We start from the raw sequence: 17,298 nt of genomic DNA, 5'->3' as shown, positions 1-17,298 counted from the left end.
GCTTCCACAGCCTTTCCAGGTGTAGTGACTCTACAGTAGAGACTTACAATTCTTCAGTGAGATGTCATCTGCTTGTAACATCATGAATAGGTAAGGATTGCTGAATAAATACACGTGTAGAGATATGGTGGGGCTATACTGTAACTTTAACATATTTAGGGCCCGAGCACTGAAGGTGCGAGGACCCTATTGTATTTGTGGTGTTTATTATTATTATTATTATTATTATTATTATTATTATTATTATTATTATTATTATTATTATTATTATTATTATTATTATTATTATTATTATTATTATTATTATTATTACTCTATTACTACTCTAACATTTTCATTAGAAACCGTTTAAGATTTCAGGAAATCTCTGTTTGTTATGTCTTATTAAGATGGTAGCCTAATTATATTAATAATAACAGCTCTTATTTTTTCTTTGAACTCAATTCAATTTTATTTATGGTAACAGAGCCAGAATATTGAAGTCATCATTAATATGAAAACCAAGAGATTTTGAAAGCCAAGAATATTACAGACGTTTACTGTTACCAGAAAAGAATTCATGAGCGACCAGAAAGTTTCTTTCTTTCTTTATTTCCCCTTCCTCTTTCCCTTTCACTTTCGACTATTTGAGGTTGTAAGCAGAAGTTTTTTTTGTGAAATTGCTTTATGGCACAACCTCCCCCATTTATACCGGCATGTACGTATATATTTAGTCTATATATCTGAAAGGAGAGATTGAATACCTTATCATGCAGACAAGCGGGTCAATTTCCATTCTTCTTCATATATTGAAAAAAAAAATGCAGTGGCATGTAGTAGGCTCATAATGATGCCAGTAATATTAATTGGGATGCTTTATGAAAATTACCCTTAAGAAGGACAGCATGTTATTGCTTGGAAAGTCATTAATAAAAAGAAAAAAAGTACAATGATGAATTGTCTTGCACTTGCATTTCACAATTTGAGCAAATCCTCCTTCCCAAAAAAACCTGATGCGTGACAAGACTGGAGATTGATCCACTACCCTTTTGTTCAAAGGACTACTCACTGATCCACAGTAACAACATAAAGAACGTTAAAGGAGCTTGAGGCAGGATTGAGGCAGGATTTATGAAAAAAAATTTGTGTACGTTTTAAGTTTTCTAGTAATAATGTCAGATGAAGCGTTCCAAATCAAAACGAATGAGCCCTCTAGTGTATCTCTCCGTTTGCTTTGAACAGGCTGTGTGCTGCAAAATGTGCTGCAATTCGGAGGCCGAATTTCCCGCGCTGTCCTGCGGATGTGACATCACATGACGCTGCATGCGCATTCTCCCCGTTCTCCCGTTCACTGTTGGCTTCAGTACCCCCGACGGCCGTCTTGGCGAAGGGTGGCGCTAGAGAGTCTAATTTCTTAAAAGGAGCCTCATGCTCCTTTAAGTAATAGCGGAGTTAGAAAAATGTAAGGAAGATACTGTGCAAAAAAATAAATAACTATAACATCATATCAATATGTGACAATATCCAGGAAGAATTTGTCGTCAGTTGACGACAAATTCTTTTGCGGCAGAGTTAAAGGGCAGAAAAAGCGTATCTGACAAACGCCATTTAACTTATTCTGTTCACTTCATCCACTATGTCAGTGCAACAGTATCACGTGGACATCCCAGTTTAACTTAAAAAAGTTAAAGTCCAAATGCAAAAAGGAGAGGGAGGGAGCAGAAGAGAGAAAGAAGGTAAAAAAAGTCAAATATTTCCCTTAAACAGATTTATAAGAGGGTAGGGTGATTTGATATCTTACCTTAAGATGAACTTGCATAATGAATCCATCAGTGGCTAACAGCCTCGTTAATAGCCTGACTGGGGCAACATTGGACTCATCACTTGCCTTCTTTCTTTGAAAAACAATTGCGGGGTTGCCTGCTTTCTTTTCATTTTTGTAAGTTTGTAAATTAGTAACACTGCAAAGAGCGCTAAAAACGTGATTGATAGCGACCACCGTCGTCACGGACGCTGGGACATCACATTTCAAGATATGGGGGGGGGGTATACAAGTGTTGGGAAAGATAATACCTAGTGAAATCCATCATGTTGTTCTGACTTGCATTTGTAGTTATTTTATGTCATACATTCTGGATTCATTACAAATCAACTGAAATATTGCAAGCCTTTTAATATTTTAATATTGCTGATTATGGCTTACAGTTTAAGATTAAGATTCCCAGAATAATAACTAATTTTTTGAGATAGGATATTTGAGTTTTCTTAAGCTGTAAGCCATGATCAGCAATATTAAAATAATAAAAGACTTGCAATATTTCAGTTGATTTTTAATGAATCCAGAATGTGTGACATAAGCTAATGAAATGTCAAATGTTAAGAAACTGTGCGCATTTACGCACAAGGCACAGCACTGGTAACTTCAGATCAGGATCTACCGGTAATTCATGTTCTGTGTTTTGCTACACACATTAACAGGTCAGCTGTTAAACACACACATTCTAGATTTATATGTTTATATGGTGGAATTGTTTGTAATAAAGCAGCCCCTTACTGTATGGATGAATCCTGAGCTCCGTCCAGTTATTTTTATTTTTAAATCTGAGATAAGTCCACAACCCCACTTGATCTGACTGTCTACAGTCATGTCTGACTGTAGATTTCACCTTTAATATCATTCAGTATCACACAGGCTTGAATGATATTGAAGAGAGAGAGAAACAGACACAGACGGGGAGTGAGGAGTGAGTTTGCGCGCAGTTAATACACGCTTCGAAAAGACGGTATTTGCTCCACTATTTTTGCGTGTGGCAAATAGCGCTGGCCTTTGTGAATTAGACGGTTTTTGCAATGAAGCTTATTTGCATAGAAAGGGGGCAATTTTGCGCCGAATGTATGGATATTACCTAATTTACATGCATGCAAATGGCACAGGCGCACCATGACACTATTTGCTTGGCAGCGCAGTTTTTGGTGCAATTCGCGCTTTGCGGGTGCTTTGTGAATTAGACGCTCTCTTTTTGTCTCATTTGCACCGGTTTAGCGGCCGCAAAAGCCGCGCAATCCTTTTGTGGATTTGGCCCATAATGTGCAGTGTTGGGACTAACGCGTTATTTAGTAACGCGTTACAGTAACGCAGTTAGTTTTGGCGGTAACTAATACTCTAACGCATTACTTTTTAAATTCAGTAACTCAATTACTGTTACCAAACGGTTATTTCTGGCCAGTGAAGTGTCCAGACCAGAGGAAACGTAGTGGGCGAGTGTGTGTGCATTCATAAAACATTACCAGTCATGGCGAGCCAAGAGAAGGCGAGTTTCGCAACGTGGAGATATTATTTCTAAATTAATTATTATTAAGTATTATGCTTTTTGGCGTATATCGTCGCCATGGTAACGCTTTTGACTGAGAAAAGTAATGCGCGTCGTCGCAGGATCTAGATGCCGACTTCCTTTTCGGTCTCGGCCATGGCGCCAAGAGACTTTTCTTTAAGTTGCGACATGATACAGGTGTGTACCGATTTTCGTGCATGTACGTCAAACCGTATTGTGGGGCTTGAGGCACAAAGTTTTCTAGGGGGCGCTGTTGAGCCATTAGGACACGCCCATTAATGCAAACCATTAAATATCAAATTATTCGCCAGGCCTGGCTTGCGTGCAAAATTTGATGACTTTTGGGGCACGTTTAGGGGGGCAAAAAGGCCCTCATTTCATCGGAAAAATAAAAACGAGAAAAACAACGAGAACTCCTACAGATAGAATAGGGCCTTCGCACTGTAAGTGCTCGGGCCCTAATAAACAGTGTTGTAAACATTGCTGTGCTCCTTTAACAGCTAACTCAATTGGACATGACCCATGACTAACTAAGCTACAGTAACTACAGACTACACCTCATGAACACAACGTAAAGTAATAAATGCAACTCTCTCATGCAATCAATATTTACTTACGTTTGATACACACATAACATTGCAGTCCACAGAAACAGCTAACACTGGTACTGCACTCGTTGCGTTCTGCCTCTACAGCTGTCTGGCTGCGTGTGTGACGAGCAGGCGCCTCATGTGCTGTTGCTTGCTCCTGATTGGCTGAGAGCGTCTGAGCATGCAGAGACCGAGTGGCACTGCGTGAGAGTGAGAAACTCGCGCAGCTCTAGCCTTTTCCACAACAAGGCTTCAAAGTGCGGAAATCAGCACCGCCTCCTACGTATTTCACTGCTCTTCTGATGCCGCTGCATCCTGATTCGCTCTGTAGCGTCTTTGTCTTCTAAAGCCCACAGGTGTGTTTTTTCGAGAGAACAACATAACAGGTAGTTGTTGTCGCTCTTTTTCCTTCTGGGCAAAAAGATTCTTATAAACCGACATGCCACCATCGATTATATCCTAGAACTGTAACGAACGATTCATCAAAGGGTCCCGTTCTTGAGCTGCTAGCTGAAGCTCATTGGCCATTCTCAGCATTGTTGCTTATGGCCTCTAAGCGACCAACGTTATTGATACAGGAAGTGAAGAAGCGGGAAGACTGTTTAGCCAATCAGAATGCAGAACACGGTGCACAATGCAAATCCATACAGTACCATGCTGGAATGAAGGCTAGAGGGGCAATGGGGCATTAATGGGAGCATTTAAAATAATGTTTTTTTTTAAAGTAACTAAAACGTTACTTGTGCTTACACCTCATGACCTGAACATAAGAAACGGAAACGTCAACTGAAATGACTTAAAGCAGCACAACGTAACTTTCAGCTTTTCTGAGTTTGGCGGCATCTTTTGGACCAAAGCGGTAGTGTTTTACAAGAAAGAACACTACGTTTCCCATGAGCACCAGCGCGTACTGCCGGAAAACTCCTGTCCCCGTCGCTGCATTTGTTTTGATGAGAGGACACGGGACGCTTTTCTGTTTCACCAAGTGAACAGACTGAACGCAAAAAAAAGATGTTAAACTGCTGGAAAGGAACTGGAATTTACCGGGATACCTTAAACAAGGAAGCCAGGGAGCGGTATATGGAGAAAATAATGATTATTAACGGTCTGGATCCATATGAAATCACTACTGAAGAGCCATGTGTTTCAATAAATTAGTATAATAGTACAACATACAGTACATGTTTTGTATCCCTCTTACTTCTCTTTTCTTTTTTTTTGACTGCTATATTATGGTGAAGAGGCTCCGATGCGTGATTATTTTTGTTTTCCTCGTGAGATTATTTTTTTCCTCTGCAGCTACAAATAAGAGTTAATATTTTTTCCTCAACAAACTAGTTTTATCTGAAGATTGGGGTTAATTGCACCGCAGAGAGCTGGCCAGTAACTGCGTTTAGCTGGCGAAGTGGGGAATAAAACCCGTGTTTTGATCCGACGCCCGTCTGTGTGAGTGTTTGTGGTTTAAGGCTGAGTTATGGTTCTGCGTTAAATCGACGCAGAGCCTACGGCGTAGGGTACGCGGCGACACGCACCGTATATTGCGCGTCACCACGTACCCTACGCCGTAGGTCTGCGTCGATTTAACGCAGAACCATAATTCAGGCTTGTGGAAGGTGTTTGGTCGTTACAGCCGCGATCCAAAGCGAGCCGACGACTCCTTCACTCTTTTACTTTGTTATATCAGATACTTGGCCTGCGTGGTTCTGCCTCCGAGCAGGAAACTGTTGAAAAGTTAAACCATTAGGATCTTTTCCCCACGTCTGTTGTGTGGAGCTGCTGCAGCCACAACGCAGCAACAGGTTCTGCGGAGCTCTGAGCTCCAAGCCCCGCCCATTTTCGTCTCGACTGCGAATCGGGAAGGAGGGGGAAGTGACGTATGCCGTAAAGCAGTCAAAGTCGTAACGATTTGTAGTTTTTTAGTGTGGCAGGGTTCCTACCATGCTCCTCAAAGTTACATAGTGCCAGTGAAGGTGATACAGACTCCCTCAGACCATGACAGAGGTGTCATTAAACCTGTTGGAAGTTGATGTACCATCACAATGACTCTGGAAATATGATATTAAGGTGGAAAAGTTACGTAGTGTCGCTTTAAATCTGATATTCAAAAATTTAATTTATTTTATTCTATACATTCTATATATCAAAATAATCATATGTGATGTATACTTCTTATTTTCTTGCAGGGCTTTAAGAAAACGCATCTTACCACAAACCCTCTTGGTGACAGTTGTCCTCATGGTTGTTTACATCTGCATAAATAAAGACTCTAAAGAATCCAACGTGCTGAGGCTGCACTTTGGTGTGGCCAGAGAAGTTGCTGCAGGGAGCGCGCCGCCACCAGCATCTCCACCCAGCACCGCCTTCAGCGCCGCCACCAGCGCCGCCTTCAGCGCCGCCTTCAGCACCGCCTTCAGCCCTACGGGACGTCCCATGCCGAGATGTGACCGAAACACGTCTGTTACCAATGTCACAGACTTCAACTCTCTTCCTGGTCATTTAAAAGACTTTTTGTACTACCGCCACTGTCGGTATTTCCCCATGCTGCTGGACACCCCTGGTAAATGTGGAGGCGCTGATCGGTCCGGAGACGTCTTCCTCCTGCTGGTGGTTAAAAGCTCCCCGGGGAACTACGACCGCCGAGAGGTGCTGCGCAAAACGTGGGCTGCAGAGAGGTTGCACAACGGCGTGTGGATTCGGAGGGTGTTCATCTCGGGAACTTCGGGTGCTGGTTTTCAGAAGGAACGATTGAACAAACTGCTTGAGATGGAGCAACGCGAGTACAGTGACATCCTCCAGTGGGACTTCAGCGACACGTTTTACAATCTTACCTTGAAGCAGATACTCTTCCTGGAGTGGATGGAAAGAAACTGTCCGAATGCTCGCTTTCTGCTTAATGGTGACGACGATGTTTTGTCAAACACAGATAACATGGTTACGTATCTCCAAAGTCTCAGAGACAATGTTGGGAGCAAGCATCTCTTCACTGGTCACATCATACCAAATGCGAAGGTTATTAGGTTTTCAAGCAGCAAGTATTATGTTCCAGTGCAGGTACAGGAGTCAGAGTCATACCCCCCTTACTGCGGGGGCGGGGGCTTCCTGCTGTCTGGCTACACTGCAATGGTGATTTACAGAATGTCTTGGGATGTACTTTTCCATCCCATAGATGACGTTTACATGGGGATGTGTCTAGCCAAAGCAGGACTTGCACCCTCCTTCCATCATGGTGTGAAAGTTCTGGGAATAAACCTGCTCACCATTAAACTACCCCATCATGAAGCTTGCTTTTTGAAAGAGCTTCTTCTTGTGCACAGAGTCCTTCCACCTCAGATGTTTCTGCTGTGGAAACAAATCCATGACCCTCATCTGAATTGTGAGAGAGAATAGAGATAACAGCACCAAACGGTCACTTACACTTTGCAGAAGAACTTGGGAAACTACGGGAAATGTATACTTTTCCATGTCATTTTTCACTTCATTTTGGGCTTTGCCTATCCCTCAGGACCTTGCAAGGGTTAAAGGTTGCTTTCCATGACTGGTCTGGCCAAGAGAAGCAGCAACTCAGGCCAGCAGAAGCACAATTTCTAAAACAACACACAAATACAAGAAGGATGCACAGTTGTTGGTTGTCTTTGCTTTTGCACCACAACACATTGCACGAAGCATCAATCCACCTGTGGAACCATCCATCCATCCATCCATCCATCCATCCATCCATGGTTGTGTAACGGTAAACTGGATAAATCTGCAGTGAACCAGTGATTGCTTCAGCATTTGACTTTATATTTTTCTGAAGGCTGCATGCTTGTCCACTTCAGGAATTTCACAGACTTTGTGTTTTTGCTAACTGCAGCAAGTTGTCACCAAAATCATTCCCAAGAGCCAAATCAGTTGTGCATGTAAAAGAGTTTTGCGGTGGTATGAAAGAAGTAGTAATGTCTTTCCTGGGTGCTTTACTGGGTCTGGAAGGGTTTATCAACAATATATAAAAGATATTTAGGAAGCAATAACTTTTATAAATCATCTGATACTGGCTGCAACAGTTTCAGTGGAACTCTTGAATAAGAAAAAATTCTTTAAAATGTAGATGATTTTAAAACAAAGATGATTGAACTGTAACTGTAACAACCTTACAGCAACTTCATGAGTGTTTTAGGATCATAAGAGTTTAAACCTCTTACAGTATAATGTAAAAGTATGAAACTTGCATTAAATCTATTTACACGTCCTTTTTTGGGTTGGCTGGTGTGTTAAATATTAGTCATATAGTCATCAATGTGTCATTGCCAAAAAATCAGCATGTACTCCAAGTGATCTCTTAATTTTTGTAAATTTGGATCTTAAAATATTGTGTCGTCTTGGTAAACAGAACTATCCTTGTTGCTGTATTAAATTGCATGTTTTAGTAATAAAAAATGTTAAATAAATCTTCTCATAATACATTCTTTTCATTACATGCCGTGTTAATTTCATAGGATATCATTACACGCTTTAGAAGTTTTTATTTATTTATGGAGACATTGTGGGGAAAAGAAAGCAGAATTGTATGACCTACAGGTAAGGCAAATGCATTATTGTAGCACCGATTCATGTACAGGTACAATTCAAAGTGCTTTATATAAAAGCAATTAAAAGTGAATTAAAAAGTTAAAGAGTTTAAAAGCAGATTCAAAAGTTAAAGAGAGACCGAGAGATTTAGAAAGAGAGATATACATTTAAAAAGAAACAGAAAAAATGCATGAAATACACGTTATAGTGCATTAATGGAGATTAGTGAAATGCAGCAGTAAAAAAAAAAAGTTTTTCATGATGATTTAAAGCATACAAGAGTTTCAGCATCCCTGATGCATTCTGGGAATTTGTTCCACAGTTGAGAAACATAAAAGCTGAATGCTGCTAACTCTGGGTACAGAAAGTAGGCGTGACCCTGATGACCTGAGGGTTCTGGTTGGTTCATAACAGATGTACTTTGGTCCAGAGACCGTTCAGAGATTAATAAACCAACAGCAAGATTTTAAAATCTATTCTGTGACAGGAAGCCAGTGTAAAGATCTAAGAACGGAAATTATATGGTCCACTCTCTTAGTGAGGGCTGGGATTTTTCTAAGTCCTGTTGAGACATCAGTCCTTTAATACTTGATATCTTCAGCAGGCGATTATAGCTTAATGTTAAAAGTTACCTTAATGTGGCTGTTAAATTTCAGGTCAATTCAATTACATTTTATTTATATATTATATATATCTATTACAACAGAAGTTGTCTCTAGGCACTTTCAACATGACCCACGAGAAATTATTAAATAAACAATGTCAGGTAAAAAACTCCCCTTTAGGAGGGAAGAAACCTGGACCAGGACCTGGATCATAAGGAAAGATCAGAGCAGGAAAAGAGAAAACAGACAGAGAAAATGAAGAACAGAGAAAGGAAAGACTCAGACATAATGGCTAGCTAGTGCACTGCAGGAATGACTATATAAGCAGATGTAGACAGCGGACACTGAGCTGGTCAGTGTCTGAGTCCAGAACCAATCCCAGAATTCGGGCTGGGCTCTTGGTTTCGAGCTTGACTGCTTAAAGCTGAGTGGTGACTTTTAATCTTTCTTCCTTGAGCCCAAACACTATATTCATTTAACTCAAGAAAATTCTGGCACATGTCTTATTTAATTTGATCAGTGCATATGTTTTTATCAGATTGTAGTCTCCTGGTTATATAGATTTCTGTGTAATCTGTTATGGTTACACATTTTGTTCTTTTTCATAATTTGGAGAGGTGCATATACAGTAGATGTTGAACAATAAAGGCCCCAAAATTGAACCTTGAGGAACTCCTCATGTTACTTTTGTTAGCTCTAATTTGTAGCTACATAAAGACACACAATACTCCCTGTCTTTTAGATAAGACATGTAGGGGTAGTGGGCATAACGAGGGGTAGGGTGTATGAATCTAGCCCTTGAGAGCGAGGGATTTCAGATGCTGACTTGCCGACCGAGGGCTAGAGAAAATTTCCCAGAATGCTTTACGTCATCATTTGCAGACTGAATCAAACAAAAAAACACGGCAGACATTTCTCATTTTTAGTGAATAAAATCAATATTTTGAGTTAGTTTCTGCATAAAAATGCATTTTGATTACATTTCTAGCAAGAAATAAATATTTTACTTTCATAATGTTCACTCAGTGAATGTGCATTATCACTCGCTTGCCCGTTGTTGGGAAGTTTTTTCAGATCTCGCCAGAATAAAGGCTGATTTATGGTTCCGCGTTACACCAACGCAGAGCCTACGAAGTAGGTTACGCGGCGATTTAACGCAGAACCATCAATTGCCAGCGGCTCTTCTCATCCCCGAAAACATCGGAGCAAATTTCAGGCGTTATTTGGATAAACTGAGCCCAGGTTGGGGGATCTTAACGGTTACTTTTACGCCTGAAAAAATATTCAAACTTAATAAAGTGGCATATTAACAGCGCAACAGCGGAAATTAAAACAGCTTCTAGCTTGCTTTTAGCTCTCGGCTTCCTGATATGGTGTGACGTATGTGCAAACGTAACTACGCAGTCGCTTACGTACCCGAACGTAAACCACGCAGTGACGTAGCAAGCGGTGTCCCAATCCCTAGGGAAGATTACAAAGCCCTACCCCTTGTGGCTTCATTTTGAGGGTGAAGTGGTAGTGGGTGAGGGCTAGTGGTAGTGAGTGAGGGCTAGTGGAACTTTCCTCCTTTTGCATCGATTGACAGATGTTTTCTCAACATCTGCAGTTGACTTGTAAGGATTTATGATAACATGGTGGCGATGTGTGGAAGGATGTCCTCAATATCTGTGCAGAGATATGTGTGGATGAGGAATCAATCAGGAGTGATGGACCGTGTTATGTCTGCCAACCATCTAACTTCTGGGTTGGGTCCTCACGGAGCTACGAGTTGTTGCAGTTCCTTGACTGACCACTAGGGTCTGGTTGCAAAAGGGAAACAATCTCTATTGAGTCCCATGTTAAAATATCCAACTTTAGAGCAGAAATAAACATATATACAGTCTGCTTGAAGTCGGCCTTCAGACTAGAATTATTCTATTCTATTCTAGCTATTCTATTCTATTCTATTCTATTCTATTCTATTTGAACCCGGAAGTTAGATGGTTGGTGCTTGGTCTCCATGCAGGCTACTTTGAACAGTGGCTATGCAAAAAAACGTCACTAGACTGTGTGCGGATGGAAAAAGGAAGAACATAATGTTTACACTACAGGGATGACTACAACAGAGAAAACAAAAAAATGATCTGCATTTTCACCAATCCTTTTTGGTTAAAATGTCATCTGTAATAAATCTCCACAGGCTGTAAACTAAAGTTGACATGAGGTGTTGTAATGAGTTTACCAAAGTAATCAAAATATGGATGACAAATAGACAGATTATGGTTTTGGAAACAATATATATGGATATAACAGCTCCATCAGAAATTCTCTGACTTTATCAAAAGATAACATATCATAACATCTTACTGCACTACTTTTATTTTCATTCCGTTTATATATTTTGTAATTAAATTTTTTTTTTTTTACTTTTTTTACCCTTTCGCTGCATGTGTGTGTTGTGTGTACTGCTGCTGCACAAAGCGAATTTCCCCACTGAGGGAGGAATAAAGGACAATCTAATGTAATCTAATATCCTTTCTCTTCAGCCTGTAGCCTCTCCCCAAGTGGACATCTCTCCATCTCCTGGGTAAATGTTTACATCTGCAATGTTTACCTCTGTGGTGTTTACATGTGCTTGGTTTGAGGAGTGCTGGTCATGCTGGGGTTTTTTTTTACTGCAAAAGGCCTCATCCACTTTTACAATGCCCAATAAAAAATCTAATAATTGTTCAGTGTCATATACATCTGCAATCAGGAAACAAATAAGCAATAAAACATAAATAAGAAATTAAAAAAACTATGTTCAGTGTGTCATTACTCTCCATAAACGGATCCTCTGTGTAGTGCTTTTTCCCGCGACTTCTCAAACCTGTCCTGTAGGTTTGTTTTAGCCAAATAAGATTCCGAAACATGTTATTGGATACCTGCCCCCCCGTGTGGATACGTGTCATGTTTGTTGTATTGAATTTCTTAATGTTTTCCCATATTTGCCTTCTTCCTGCTTCCTGCTTGTGTTTGGTGGGGCAGCTGAAGTTGTTGACCCACATTCGAGTCATCACCGTAGAAGGCGGTTTGGGCTGTTGGAGCTTCTTGTGAGAAGATCACTTGGAGAATGTCTGTCTAATTACACCAGACCCAAAAAAACCTAAATGAACTGAAGCAACATTGTAAAAGAAAAGAGAAAAAAGAAAAAAGCGGCCAAAACATCTTGACAGTGATGTGAGAGACTAAAAATATCTTTCAGAAGATGACTACTTACTGCTTTTGCTGCTAAAAGTGGGTCTAGAAGGTATTCAATCATAGAGGTACTCAGTATTATCCATATCTTTAGTATTTTGGCTTTTTTTTTTTTTTTTTAGTAATGGCACAATGAATAAAGCTGTATTGTTGTTTCTTCGAGGTTGTATTTGCCTCACACTAGGAATCACTAAAATTACATAAAAAACAAGCACATAGGATTAAATGAGGTGGAACTGAGTTTAATATATGACAGTATCATTACTTTGACAACTGTGTTCAGAAGCTGAGTGGTGACCTGAAGTCCCTGGCATTACCTGCTTAAATGGAAGTGTGACTTTGACATTTCTGGCCTTGAATGGGTATTTGGACACATGACAGACATTTGGATGACAAAGGTGGGGACCTGTGGAATGGTTTCTTTTTGTATACTTTAAATTTTTCTTAATTGATATAGCCTTTTAGCATCATCCCAGTCACACAAAATCATACCACCCACCCAGTATTTGCTAACCTCGTATCAAAAACATTGAAATTAAGTGAATTAATTTCTCGGGGATTTTCTCAAAGTTGAAAGGATGTTCAAAATGTTTTTATTTATTTATTTGATTGTACAAGCTTCTTGTAACAGCAAGTGTCCTGTTTCTTAGTGTGCAATTTTCACAGAAATGACAATGGTGTGGTTTTAGTATGTGTTTTAACAGGTTGGACTCAGCACATGAGTTTTGTTTTCATTCATCTGTCCTTTTATCAGAAGGAGAAGGACAGATATAGGCATCTCTTCCAAAGTAATCCGCTCGAGAATAAGATGCTTGATCAAGGAACAAACGCAAGCGCAAAGCCCCAGTTCAGCTGCTCAAACCTGATTCATACTCCCCTTACCGTGGAGACATCTTGACATGTGGTTACACAGATCTGATCATGTTTCATGAAACCAAGGCCTTAGTATGTGGTTTAACAGGTTGGACTCAGCACATACGTTTTGTTTTCATTCATCTGTTCTTTTATCAGAAGGACAGATATAGGCATCTCTTCCGTTCGAGAATAAGATGCTTGATCAAGGAACAAATGCGAGCACTCCCCTTACCGTGGAGACATCGTGACATCTGGTTACACAGGTCTGATCGCAATGTTTCCCAGTTATAAAATGTACATGGCATAATGCCAGACTAAGGCCCAATCTCAATACCCTCCTACTTTTCTTCACTCGCCCTTCTTTTCTCCACTCGCCCTTCTTTTCTTCCCTACCCCCTAAAAAAGAAGGGGGAGATTTTAGGGCACTTGAAATCTAGGGCACTTGGCCCAGGTGCCTGTCCCAATACCCCCACTCCCCCTTGTTTTCATCCCTACCCTGATCAGGAAGCTGAGAGCCAAAAGCTGTTTTAATTTCAGCTGTAGCGCTGTTAATATGCCACTTTATTAAGTTTTAATATTTCTTCAGGCGTAAAAGTAACCTTTAAGATCCCCAACCTGGGCTCAGTTTATCCAAATAACGGCTGTTAAGAAATTTGACTCGACGTTTTCGGAGATGAGAAGAGCCGCCGGCCCTGGGGCGCAGCAGCAGCTCACAGCCGGGGGGACAGACGTGATCGCCGGGTCAAGCTGTGCCATCGTCCCGGGAGAGAAACCTGCAGCTCTGTTGAGAATTACGCTGGCCGAAATAAATCATTTAGGAAGATGTTGGTTTAATAGATGAAATCTAACAGTTGTAGCTACGCCTGTTAAGAAATTTGCTCCGAAAATTTCGACATTTCTGCCTGCCGGCTCCGGAGCTTATGGGTCCGCGTTAAATCGACGCAGAGCCTACGGCGTAGGTTAACAGCCTTTATTCCGGCGCGATCTTCACGAACAACGGACAAAAAAGGGATTATGTACATTCACTGAGTGAATATTATGAAAGTAAAATATATATTTCTCGCTAGAAATGTAATCAAAACGCATTTTTATGCAGAAACTAACTCAAAATATTGATTTTATTCACAAAAAAAATAAGAAATGTCCGCCATGTTTTTTTTTTGGATTCAGTCCGCAAATGACGACGAAAAGCATTCTGGGGAAATTTTTATACCCCCTCGCTCGCGAAGTCAGCATGTGAAATCCCTAGCTGTGAAGGGGCTATTCTCAGCCCCTCGCCCTTGTTATGCCCACTCCCCCTAGGGTAAAAGAGGAATTGGGACACCACTACCCTCACGGGAACGCGCAAAATTTAGGGGTAGTGAAGAAAACGAGGGCGAGGGGGAGTATTGGGACGGGGCCTAATTACATCCTGATCCAGTTTTTCAAATGTCATCAGAGAGAGACCCTGCCCTCTGCACCACAGAATCCGAGACGCTTTTCACAGCAGTTTATTCAGTTAATGAGAAAAAAATATGAGCAGTGCTTGAATAAATGATGACAGCTGATATAATAATTACACAAAAACAATTTAGATTGACAAGTTTCAGTCACCCCTCCTTGAACCGCCACCTTACTGTGGTGGAGGGGTTTGTGTGCCCGAGTGATCGTAAGAGCTATGTTGTCGGGGGCATTACGCCCCTGGTAAGGTCTCCCATGGCAAACAGGTCCTAGGTGATGGGCCATACTAAGAGCGGTTCACAAGCTTGTTATGAAGAGGAAGACAGCGAAGACCGTAACGTCGCCCGGATCGGCGTCAACGGGGCCCCTCCCTGGAGCCAGGCCTGGGGTTGGGGCTCGAAGGCGAGTGCCTGGTGGCCGGGTGTTTGCCCGTGGGACCCGGCCGGGCTCAGCCCGAAATGCACCACCCGCAGGAAGGTCCATGACAAGCCGGTGCCATGTGATCTGGGTAGCAGTCGTGGCGGGGTGCCTCAACGACCCAATCGCTGGACCAAAACCCTCGCAGTGGGGACATGGAATGTCACCTCGCTGGGGGGGAAGGAGCCGGAGCTTGTGCGTGAGGTTGAGAGATACCGGCTAGAGATAGTCGGGCTCACCTCCACACATAGCTTGGGCTCGGGAACCAGCTCCTTGAAAGGGGCTGGACCCTCCACTACTCTGGAGTTGCCCAGGGTGAGAGGCGGCGGGCTGGTGTGGGCTTGGTTATAGCCCCTCAGCTCAGTCGCCATGTGTTGGAGTTCACCCCGGTGAACGAGAGGGTCGCTTCCCTGCGCCTTCGGGTCGGGGAAAGGTCTCTCACTGTTGTTTGTGCCTACGGGCCGAACAGCAGTGCGGAGTACCCGGCCTTCTTGGAGTCCCTGGGAGGAGTACTGGATAGTGCTCCAACTGGGGACTCCATTGTTCTACTGGGGGACTTCAACGCTCACGTGGGCAATGACAGTGATACCTGGAGAGGCGTGATTGGGAGGAACGGCCTCCCCGATCTGAACCCGAGCAGGGTTTTGTTGTTGGACTTCTGTGCTAGTCACAGTTTGTCCATAACGAACACCATGTTCAAGCAAAAGGGTGTCCATCAGTGCACGTGGCACCAGGACACCCTAGGCCGGAGGTCAATGATCGACTTTGTAGTCGTGTCATCTGACCTCCGGCCGTATGTCTTGGACACTCGGGTGAAGAGAGGGGCTGAGCTGTCAACTGATCACCACCTGGTGGTGAGTTGGATACGCTGGCGGAGGAGGAGGTTGGACAGACCGGGCAGACCCAAACGCATTGTGAGGGTCTGTTGGGAACGTCTGGCTGAGCCCTCTGTCAGGGACATCTTCAACTCCCACCTCCGGGAGAACTTCTCTCAGATCCCGGGGGAGGCGGGGGACATCGAGTCCGAGTGGACCATGTTCTCTGCCTCCATTGTCAACGCGGCGGCTCAGAGTTGTGGTCGCAAGGTCTCCGGTGCCTGTCGTGGCGGCAATCCTAGAACCCGGTGGTGGACACCGGAAGTACAGGATTCCGTCAGACTGAAGGAGTCCTACGCAGAGCCGGATTAACGCAAAGGCAAACTAGGCATGTGCCTAGGGCCCGATTAACAGGGGAGGGGCCCAGACAGAGGGACAAAAAAAAAAAAAAAAAAAAAAAATTGTTTTTTTTTTTTTTTGTCTGCACACATATTAATGGTTGATACCATGCCGGTAAAAACCTAAGACATATATATATATATATATATATATATATATATATATATATGTGCATTATTACTATATTTAGTATACATACATAGGGCCGCCGCAAGGGGTGTGCGAACCGTGCGACCGCACGGGGCCTCGCGCTATGCGCCGTTTTTTTTTTTTTTCAAATTTTTTTTTTCCTTTTTTTTTCCTTTTTTCCCTTATAAATTTCAACAGTCACGTTCCATTACAGACCTAAATGTGTACTAGTCTGTGCATATCAATAAATATATGTGCAATGATGCGCGTGTCTGTTGTTCAATACAACTGCGTCAGACCAAGCACAGACACAAGGTGCTCTGATCCAGACGGGTGGAGTTGGAACAAACTGTCACACAATGTCGAGAGAATGAGACAGATTCAGGAAATTTCCATCAGGGGATGAAAAAAGAAAAAAACTAAAGAAAATGGAAGAGTTTAATGCCTCTCTGAAAGGCTCGTTTGATAAATTTGTTACAAAAATCACCGATCCGACCGGGTCTCAAGCAGCCGTGGGGCCCCACGTCGAGGCAAGCCAAATGATGATGAGGCAGGGGAAGGTATCCAGTATTTTGCTAATTGGAGAGTTAAAATTGCGCATATAGACACCCGATCTGACCCGAAAAACCCCAAAATTTCGAGGGCCCCCCCGGCCATTTCGCACAGGGCCTCGCAAATCTCCCAGACGGCTACATACACACATACAGACATACATACTACAGCACACTTTGTCTTACTGCAAATTTTATTGGTCTTTGTAGATTTGACTTCTTATTTAACTATTCAATTTAATCAACACATTTGATTAAGATTTTCTGCAAAATGCAATAGCTTAAAACATTTATCTTATTTTACTCTGTTTACATAGCAATGCTGACACCTATTGGTGATTTACTGGTTCTACTGCCTTAACAATGATACTCACAATCGATAAGATAAGGATAATTTAATAGCATTTAATAGAGCGGTGTAA

General features: G+C 42.1%; 1 protein-coding gene across 2 annotated transcripts; it reads left to right on the top strand.

Annotated features, from left to right (window-relative positions):
- Nucleotides 1-8,283, top strand: LOC133457845 (N-acetyllactosaminide beta-1,3-N-acetylglucosaminyltransferase 3-like). Of its 2 annotated transcripts, none has more exons than XM_061737202.1 (2): nt 1-90; nt 6,085-8,283. In XM_061737202.1, the coding sequence occupies exons 1-2, from the start codon at nt 62-64 to the stop codon at nt 7,286-7,288; spliced, it is 1,233 nt and encodes a 410-aa protein (XP_061593186.1). In that variant the 5' UTR covers nt 1-61; the 3' UTR covers nt 7,289-8,283. The 2 variants fall into 2 exon arrangements, with proteins under 2 accessions (XP_061593186.1, XP_061593187.1); XM_061737203.1 differs by lacking the exon at nt 1-90 and adding an exon at nt 1,370-1,441.
- The last annotated feature ends 9,015 nt before the right edge of the window (nt 8,284-17,298 follow it).

This window comes from Cololabis saira, chromosome 13 (genome assembly GCF_033807715.1).
Source record: "Cololabis saira isolate AMF1-May2022 chromosome 13, fColSai1.1, whole genome shotgun sequence".
In the NCBI taxonomy this organism is placed as follows: domain Eukaryota; kingdom Metazoa; phylum Chordata; class Actinopteri; order Beloniformes; family Belonidae; genus Cololabis; species Cololabis saira.
The sequence above is the reverse complement of the archived record's forward strand: the minus strand, read 5'-3'. Positions and strand labels throughout refer to the sequence as shown.

Bases quoted from the DNA above. Each gene is read 5' to 3' on its own strand.
- LOC133457845 (XM_061737202.1), top strand. From the start codon at position 62: ATGTCATCTGCTTGTAACATCATGAATAG. The intron at 91-6,084 runs GTAAGGATTGCT...ATTTTCTTGCAG, and splicing joins GCTTGTAACATCATGAATAG to GGCTTTAAGAAAACGCATCT.